Source organism: Morone saxatilis, unplaced genomic scaffold (genome assembly GCF_004916995.1).
Source record: "Morone saxatilis isolate NCDOM2014 unplaced genomic scaffold, NCSU_SB_2.0 Contig20, whole genome shotgun sequence".
NCBI lineage: Eukaryota > Metazoa > Chordata > Actinopteri > Moronidae > Morone > Morone saxatilis.
Genome location: NW_023339763.1, coordinates 16618383 through 16628617, shown reverse-complemented (window position 1 = coordinate 16628617; position 10235 = coordinate 16618383). Strand labels below are relative to the sequence as shown.

The 10235-nt window shown below is 41.6% G+C and overlaps 1 protein-coding gene across 3 annotated transcripts in view; it reads left to right on the top strand.

Moving 5' to 3' along the window:
* Positions 1–10235, top strand: part of LOC118331179 (Down syndrome cell adhesion molecule-like protein 1 homolog) — a 51189-nt gene that overhangs the window by 21067 nt on the left and 19887 nt on the right. For all 3 annotated transcript variants that reach the window (XM_035665966.1, XM_035665968.1, XM_035665967.1), the window contains exons 4-7: positions 6520–6666; positions 6757–7035; positions 8393–8668; positions 9060–9356. In XM_035665966.1, the coding sequence (XP_035521859.1) occupies positions 6520–6666; positions 6757–7035; positions 8393–8668; positions 9060–9356 (999 nt within the window). The remainder of the gene's footprint in view (positions 1–6519; positions 6667–6756; positions 7036–8392; positions 8669–9059; positions 9357–10235) is intronic.

The window sequence follows — 10235 nt, the reverse complement described above, 5'->3', positions numbered from 1 at the left end:
CCAGATCATCCCCTCCCCCAGTGTTTACTGTTTAAAGTCACACAGGGCGAATTGGGACAGAGCAGTCAAGTGAAGCAGAAGAGACGTGGTCCCATCGCAGTGGAAACTGGACTGTGCTGTCTGTCTGTCTGCCCTGTCTCACCCCTCTTTCACCCTGCCTCTCCCCAACCTCCACCTTTGTCTGCCCCTCACCTCCATCCCATAAACTTTTTCCGAACATCCTCCTCTGCTCGCGGTGAGTCGGTGCACAACGCAACACGGTGGTAAGGGGCAGGGCAGGGAGAACATGATTGAAAGATGAGGTAAGCAGTCAGAATTGGTTAGAAAAGAGGACAGCAGTTAGGATTAGACAGTGAAGCGTGGCTTTTTAATGAAAACATGACAGAGCTGCGGCTCCTTCCAACGTCTTGCATCTCTTCCAGAAAATGAACAAGCGACAGAAGAAGCAAGAGGGGGAAAAAGAGAGAATTGAATGCTGAGATTCAGATATTGCTCATGCAGTGTTAGTCTTAACTGGCAGCATGACTCGTGCTCCGTCTGAACAGTTTGGTCGTGTTAACAAAGTGTCTTTTATGGAGGAGATGCAGTGGGGTGGGCTCCCATTGCACAATTAGTTGTTACACATCAGTTGTGCCAATAAAACCTGCTTTGAATGTGAATTGAAAGGAGTTAAGAGGGTGCCATTCATAGATGTTAAGTAAGTGTTGAGCAGAATAAAAGCCAGGAAAGTGTATATATTTAATTGGCCGACACCTGCTTCTACTTGGGCTTTTAATGTACACAGCAGAGAGAGGGGCGAAAGCAAAGGGAGGGTGGAGTGGGCTCTCGCTTTGAATACAGATGCAACACCCCTTTTTTTGCTTAGAGGTTTGAAAGGAGGGGAAAACACAGACATGGACTGTTATCTCCTCCACATTTTACCCTCCATCTTTCCTTTTGCTTTTCTCTTCTTTTGTCTTTTCTTCCTTTTCTGCACTTATTCCTCTCTAAGTCAAGTCATTCAGTCCAACAGTGCTGATTTTCTGCTTTAACACATTCCTCTGCTGCAAAACTGGACGACTGCCATTCACTGACTCCACTGTGCTAATTTTATTACATAGTTTATTATTTTTCATTCCAGCAGGGAAATATTTTTTTGTCCTATTTTAAGCCCAGTAGGTGTTTCTGTGTGTGTGTGTGCCTAGCATGTCTGCATTTGTGAGCACCAAGCATACTCCAGCACCGCAGAGAATATCTCCGGAATATGCTGCGTTTTTTTCTTTCTTCTTCTTTCTGTGACAGTCACAAGTCTTTGATCCACTCCTCCTCCCCTCTCTCTTCTCACCTTCTTTCAAATTCTCTTCAACTTGCCGCTAAGAGTGAGGGTATAAGGCAGACATACAGAATGCATTTTTTCTTTACGTCAAACTCGAGTATTGCCCATTTTTTTCCCCCAGCCACATTACAATAACTAACTAAACTCTGACATTCATGTGCTATATGTGTTTGTTTTCTATCAGCGATATTTGGAGCTCAGGCCAGACACTTACCTTTGGCAGTAGACAGGAGGTCTCAGGTCTACTGGAGCAAAATGTTTGTCCGTCAGCAAGCTTACAATCTTCTGAACTCACCACATACGTAAATAAAATAGGTTTTTTTTAATTGTTAAAGTTACATATTCAAAGTTTTTTTTGTGCAAAGCTGTTTTTATGTTCAGTAGAGGAAAAATACAAATAATTTATTATCAATCAGTGATCCACTTCAATACAAATTTGTGTCTACACAAAGGCAGACATACTGTATGTCTGAGTGTAATAGAATATGTGGTGGCCTCAGGTAATGTGTACATATATCAGCTTGTGTGTAATCGTAAAGGTAACCAAGTTTTTTGAGTCAATTTCCTTCTAATCTTTTAACTTTATCTCTTCAATGGATAACCATGTTGTGCTGTAGGCATCTATCTGAGGATTTATAGCTTACTGTTGTCAGTTTGTGGAGGAGTGAAACCTCTGACCTTACACTGCTTTGCCACATTTTCTCCTTGTGCAGGCTTATAGTCATAATAATGAGCAGTGAAAATACACTAACCTTCATTTAACTAGGAGAACCCTTCAAGGCAAGGAACCACTGCCTTTGACCATCAACAGTGTTGAATAAGATGGAGACTCCAGGGATCAGATAGTAGTGATCTGCCAGAAGCAAAACAGGGATGTGAGTTCGATATATCATTAGCCTTTTCCATACTGATTAGATATGGGGTCCATACTGGGAATTCCCATAGGAACACCAGTATTTTCACTTAGAGCTGTGAGGGCTGCATGATCATACAGTCAGCTTGTATTTTTATTTTTATGTAGTTTTTGATTTGCTTTGTGCTCAGGAAAAGCTGTATTTCGGACAGGTTAGTCTCATAAGATGATTCTTATGGAAAAAGGTTGTCTCCTAAAATAGGCTAGTCTAGATAGTGTGGAAATTTGCCCCTCTAAAGCATGTAGGTCAGATTCATTTCCAAGAGCTAAATTAGTTTCCTATTGAGAGAAGTCCAACTTAGTTTCTGAACTGCACTTACAACTGCCAATGAACAAGTACTTTCTAACTACTTTCTGTGAGTATGTGAGACTCATGTCGACATCAAACACACACCTTGGTCTTGAAGGTCTAAAAAACAAAATAAATTCCTTTAATTATCCTTATTTAGAGGCACAGAATTGGACTGAACCAGAAACCAGAAAACTTCTGATTTAGCCTCTGGAAATGTGTCAACTAAAAGAAAGTGTGTTACGAAAATATTTGTGATTGGATACAAAACCCACTTGCATCTGAAAAGCTATATTTAGCAATTTCATACTGATGCTTTTTTAACTCCATTAATTTCACTGACATCTACCACCAGTTCACCATTAGGATTTTTGTAGTCGCACAACACAGAGGGTTTCACCGCTTCGTCCTTGATGATTGTAAACACATTGCGCTTTAATAATTGCTGAAAGTACACGGAAATTGTAACAGGATGGCGGTGAGAAGACCCTAGCAACAGGGAGAGGATGAAGAAAGCGTGAGAGTGGGAGGGAGGGGGAAAGATGCAGAACATCAATAAATAATGGCCCCACTGAGGAGGTGGAAATATGGGCCTCGTTATCTTTGCGCCGACGCCTTCATTTGCATGTGAGAAAATGAGGCTGCTACGAAGTCGTGCACACACACACACACACTCTTGGACCCACACGGGCTACAGTATATATCCTATTTATAGACTCTGTCATGCTTTTATTTTTTCCTGTTTTCTCCCGCACATTTATACTTCCATTATTTTATTTTTCTTTCCTCCTCTTTGGAATTTGTCATGGCGGCAGGTCTGGCCTGTTGTGTGACTGCAAGGCTGCAGGCATTTTGTTGGATTAAAAAAATAACCTTTATTACTCAAGAGAGGCTTGTTAAGGGCATACAGTACGATTAATTTGAGTAATGGCACTTTTTTACATTACATACTTACTAACATTGCTCTTGCTGTCACAAGAGCAGTTGGATTTGAAATGCCATGCTCATGGGCTTCACTAAACTGCTCTGTCGATTTAAATGAGCTTCAAATAGATGTGTGTTACCTAAAGCATAAAGCATAAGGCTAGATATGTACAGGACTAAAATTGTCTGTGTATGTTATTGTGAATGCACTCGTGAGCGTAGTAAAAGTAACTTATTGAAGCGACCTTCTGTAAAGAAAAGAAAAATCTATAAAAGATATGTAAGTGTTGCAGGGCAAAAAAACTACTGTGTTTATTCGTTTTTACTTTATGTTTAACATTTTTGAGATTGAGAATAATAAACATTTGATTTCTGTACCTTTTAAAAAAAAAATACACATTGTTTCCTTGATTCAACACTTATAAGTAAATATTGTAATTGTTTGCCACTGGACCCCATCTGCATCAAGAATACATGAACAATTTTGCACAATTTTCCTCCATGAATGGGTCTCATTGAGACTCTGACCGAACTCATACAAAATCCAACAATGTTGACATCCTCTAGGCAATGCAGCTTCTTTCAAAAAGCTTCTTTCTGGGTGAAAGGACTCCTTAAAGAACCATTTATAGTTGATGAAAAATACTTAAAGCTCTAAATGGTTCCTTCTGAGTTTTTTGAGGATCTATTAGTGCTTCTATTTTTTACCTAATGGTCCTTTTCGTTTCAGTTCAAGCTCACTCAATAGTTTTAATAGCTATCAAAAGATAAAACATGGGTGAACACATCGGAAAAAGTTGAACACTCCCTACTAAATTTGCATTTCATGTATTTTTTGGAAGGTCTTTAATGGACAAAAAAACATTTGTATCTATGGTTTCTCTCAATGTGAAGTACCATGTCCGATGGCAGTTGATCAGCAGTTTCTGCTGTTACAGGAAGGAAGCATCAGGGGTGAAATCCCCAAAGGGAGTTTGTGTGTTTTTCTTCCACTGGACAAAAAACATGCCATTTTGAGATATATTCCAAGACACTTAGTGCATATGGAGTTTAAAATTATGCAACACTAACAACTGCAGCTGTTTTCTACACTGAGCTGCATGCATGTGTGCATGTTTTACTGCAGCTGTGTATGTCCATGTATGCGTGTGTGTGTCTGTGTAATGCATATTGGCTCTGTTTCTCGTTATCTAGTCAAGTCAGCATGAATAAAAGCTGAGGGAGCACAGTGATTTAGTAATTAATATTTTACTCAGTCTGCCACTCTGCTTAGAGACTGAGAGCAAGAGGAAAAGGGTGAGAGAGACGATAAGAGGGTTCACACAAAGAGATGAAGAGTCGAAAAAAGATAGACTGACTCTCTGTGCAAGCCACTCAGTCGTGATGTACAGATAGTAAGGGAAATAATGCGATGTGCATTGTGTAATCAGTGTTGTTTCAGAGGCGTCGCTGCAGATGGGAAGAATTCCGTCCCCTGCTGAAGACAGAAAGTGTGGCTTTGACAGATCCAGCTGACTCTCTCCCTCTCTCTCCCCCTCTCTCTCTCTCACCCTCTTTCTCTTGCTGCCTATGTCAGAGTGTTGTGACAGGCGAGTCGTCGGTGTTGTGGGAGTAGCAGTCTTAAAGTGCTCATTATCCTGTAAGGCTTCATTCTGGGGGGCAAACAAAGGCTGCTGTGAAATTGCAGCCTGTGCCTCCTCTCGGGTCATACGGTATATTCCATGCAAACACATGCACAGTCCATAACTGCTACCTTCAGTGTTCCTGCTCAACCCTCCGCAAAGACCTCAACAAAACACAGTGCCCATACATAAAATATTGATGCTGATGAACATACAGGTGCACCTGAACTCTGCCAATTCCAGCTCTTGGCCTACAGCTTAGACGCTAAAAGACGCAGATGATAGGTAACGTTTCCAAACGTAAACTAACCTTACTGTACAGTGGCAACCATTTTGAAATATATCTCACTTACAGTTAGCTATTGCATGTGTTTAAAGGTCCCATGAAATTGTATGGCCTCATTAATGTGATGTATTTCCCTTTGAAAAAGGATATTGGGGCAGGACCTAAGACACTGAGGCATCAATGTCATCTTTTAATTGTGGAGAGAAAGGCTGTTTAATTTGATGGAACGGGCAGATTGTTGAAAAAGTCAACACTAAGTCAGAGCTTCGATCTTGAGTGTTTTGATTTACATAATGTAAACCTAGATTCATGAGAGGCATTGATTTATACAGAGGTTCTCAGTGGAGAAAAAATGGGTGTTGTGATGTGTAGGAATAAGTTCCATGCAATCCAAGAAAATACAAAAACAAATACAGACGACAAAAAGTGACAAAGAGAAGGTGTGTGTGTGTGTGTGTGTGTGTGTGTACCTGTATGCGAGACAAAATACGATATGCAATATTAACAGTTGTACAGAGAATACCTGGGCTTCTCTCTTCCCTATCTTCACTATCAGCCTCGAGTAAGCGGCACACTTGATACTTGGCCTTATTTTTGTTACCGCACTTAAAAGGAAGAACATCTAGATAGTTTTAGTGATGATAGTGTGGTGTATAACAGTTTTACATTGTGTGTAAAGGGATAGTAAATCTGCCTCTGCTCTGTCTATGGGTGGTGTAAGTGACCGCTGTGTGTCCTCCAGGCCTTGAAAGAGTGCCAGGTTTTGCAAAGCAACATTATCAGGCAGGTAGTGCCAACTGTTCACGCAGCTGTTTGTTCTTAGCACAATACGGTTTTGCAATGAGCACAATGGATTTGCACCAGAACGATCATCTTGGTGCAGGTCTTTTTTTTTTTTTTTTTTTGTATATTTTTTGGGCTTTTATTGCCTTTATTATAGTGACAGCTGAAGGAAAGGGGTGTAGAGAGAGAGGGGATGACACACAGCAAAGGGTCTTTTTCGAACCCTGGGCCGCTGCAGCAAGTGCTCAGCCTCGGGACATGGGTCGCCAGCTCTACCAACTGAGCTAACCGGGCGCCCCTGGTGCAGGTTTTTACTGGATGTCTGTCTGTCAGCTGCTTTCCTTTGGGGAAATTAATGTACGTTTTTACTGAATGTGTCTTCTTCAGGTAACAGGTTCTCACTGACCTCCTTCGGGGCTCTTTACATCTCTGATGTTCAGAAGGAGGACGCCCTCTCCACATACCGGTGCATCACCAAACATAAGTACAGCGGCGAGACGCGCCAAAGCAATGGAGCCAGGCTCTCTGTAATGGGTGAGCAGCTCAGTGTTGTCAGTTTACTCATGTAAGTCTGATATTTCTCTTTGTCTTGACATAAAAAATAACCCAATCTCTGCCCTCCAGACCCCAACGAGTCCTCACCCACCATCCTGGACAGTTTCCAAGCAGGGGAGGTATACGCAGGCCAGAGCGTTGAGCTCCCCTGCATAGCGGGAGGTTACCCCAGCCCCACCGTGCGCTGGCTGAAAGATGGTCGCCCGCTGCCCTCAGATGCCCGCTGGACACGGCGTTTGACAGGGCTGACCATCAGTGACCTAAGGCAAGAGGACAGTGGCAGCTACGCATGCGAGGTCACCAACAGTTTTGGCTCAAAGGAGGTGTCTGGACAGCTTCACGTTATAGGTGTGTGAGCACAACTACACACACACACATTCGCATACAACCTGACAGACTCCCACGCTGTCTTCTCGGTGAATCAGCCTGGCAGACGGACACATTCACAAACTCCTCTCCTTTTGGTTTGAGGCACACATATAAGTCGCGCCTAGAGTGTGTCTGTAGCAAACATGTGTGTGAGCTGTATGATGCCCCGTCATATCAGGTCTCAAAAAGAGAGACAGGGCAATAAATCACTGAGACTGAATCCGTAACACAGCTGCCAGCACAATTCACCATCAGAGAGAAGGAGGGTGAGGAAGACGGAGATAAACACGAAGGGTCACAGAAGGGACAATCAGACATCCAGACAGTGCCGGAATGACATTATCTACAATGCAATAACAAGATAATAAGAGAGGCAGAGATAAATGTACATTGTGTAAAGTATACAAAGAAACAAAGAGCGGGAGAAGGCGAGACAGAGGGAGAGAATAGAGAGGCGGTAGGCTTTGCCAGTGGGCACATCATGGTAGCACACTCTGTGACTCTGACAGGGTGAGGAGGGGGGGAGGCACAGTGATGCCCCCCAGCACACACCACCAGCTGCCTTATTGCTCACTGACATTTTCGCACACACACACACGTACGCACACACTCCGGATCGCACACACACAAACAGAAAGACACACTTACACACACAAGTGGACCGAGATGTGAAGAGATATCTCCAGCTGCTTTTTTAATGAGTGCGTCGAACTGATTGAGTCACCACCGCTGATTGTGCTCTCTCTCTCTCTCTCTTTCTCTCTCCTTGTCTCTATGAATGTAAACGCCTACTGTATGTATGAATCCATGTGTCACATTTTGAATCCAGTTGAATGATTTCAGTGTCACTTAGACAATATGACATACTTGTAAAGGATTTCAAATTTGTTTATAAATCAATTAATAAAATCATCCATGCTTTGTAAATGAGTAACAACCTAATATGATGTGTAAATAAAGGAAGTTAAATTAGTAATTTAAGTGTTTACTCACAAAGTTTATTTTTATCTCATGGGTTATAACTGGTTTATGACGCCTTAAGGCCTGAGCTATAAACCACCAATAAATTAAATCTAATAACAAATAATGAACCCATTAATTATGATTCACAACACCAGAAAATTCTATAATCTTTGTATTCATGACATGATTTGTGGAAAATAAAAAGTAGTCTAGCAACAGCAGTAACTTATTATCAATCATTTCAACAGTTTTAAAGATCAAGATGCAAATTGCTTTACAGTGAAACATTAAAACAAAAAAGAAAGAAAGTGATTCTTTTGGAGTTTTTTTAATCCCTCTGTATTTTAACAAACAACATCCATCCTTCTCTCAGATCCACTACGAGTGACCTTGTCCCCTAAGAATCTGAAAACTGGCATCAGCAGCACACTGTTCTTCACCTGCACTGTGGAGGGCTCTCCAGAATACACTATCACCTGGTTCAGCAACACGGAGCCCATCGTCCCCGACCAGCACATCTCCATCCAGGGACAACACAACGACACCCTGCAGATCACTGCAGCACAGAAGTTCCACTCTGGGGCCTACCAGTGCTTCGCCTCCCGAAAGGGCCACACTGCTCAGGACTTTTCCATTATTCTGCTAGAGGGTATGTGGACAGAGACTCTCAGGGAACCAAACAAGTGCACATTCTGTATAAACAGGGACACAGCAGGCATTTTATTACAGCATTGTAAAAGCAAAATGACAGGAAACCATGGTCTTTAAATTTAAAACTTCTACTGTTGACTTTTATTCTTTATCTGAATGCTGGTGCATAAATTGTTTGCCACTGTGAATGTCATTGATAGATGCATAAATAGGACACCACAGAGCTGTTTGTCATTGAACAAATACATAAAATCATTTGGCTAAACGCAGCAGAGATGAACCGATCTAAATCCAAGTTGTTGAATATGCTGCTTTTCTCTCAGAACTTCTCATTATTACCACTCTGCCATTAGGTCCTTTTTCATTTTTCTCTCTCTGTCTCCTCTCAGATGGTACTCCTCGTATTGTGTCTTCCTTCAGTGAGCGGGTGGTGAACCCCGGCGAACCTTTCTCCCTCATGTGTGCAGCCAAAGGAGCCCCGCCCCCCTCCATCACTTGGACGCTGGACGACGAGCCCGTGGTGCGAGATTCCACCTACAAGACCAGCCAGTACACCCTGTCAGACGGCCTGACCGTGTCGCATGTCAACGTCAGCAGCCCGCTCATTCGAGATGGGGGAGTGTATCGTTGCGTCGCACGCAACTCGGCCGGTAGCGCCGAGTACCAAGCGCGCATAAACGTAAGAGGTGCCTGTCTGCTTTTCAATATAAATGCACTCTACACCTGACTCTATACAAACACACAAGGGCTAGTGAGAAGCATAGATCACTTTGCATTTCACACACAGACATCTATCTATCTATGTATCTATGTATCTATGTAGCTTCAGCAAGCAACAGGATGTCGCTCTCCACAGGGGACCACTGAACTACTGTGCAGCTAAGTGGGATAACTACTTGGGCATCCACAGCGGCACTTCCACTGGATAAAGAACGGAAGCCTGGCAATTCGTTGCACTCACTGTAAATAAAACAGAGAGCATAGTATTTAATTTGTATTTTAAATATACTTCCTTTATGTTCATTCTACAATAATAAATTTTACCATTAAAATATGTATTATTACAAGCTGTCTCAAGAAAGAAAAATGCGATTAATCAAAGCCAAATTGTGCGATTCATTTAGTTTATTTATTTTTATTGATCAACATAACTAAAATGTATTTATTTTATTATTTTATTAGGTTTATTATTTTTATTTAGATTTCAGATACTGTTAATTCGTCTATGAACTATGGACTGTAAATACATAATAAACCAAACTAGGTCAAAAATGGTTAATGCATTCTGTGAAGATTATCCAAGGCAGTATCTGATTTTAATGATTATTTGGTCTCTCATGGCAAAAATTACCAACCTAAAAGAACATAAAATTAAGCCATTACACCTTTTTATCTGTGTTTTATCTGCATTTTTCTGGTCAGCCTGAAAAAACTAAAGATTCTGAACATCACTGCTTCTGTAGTTACTTCTCACTGGCCTTTGTAGTGCAAAAACAGATAGGATTTAGATTTAGATAGATAGATAGATAGATAGATAGATAGATAGATAGGGATAGAGTACCATA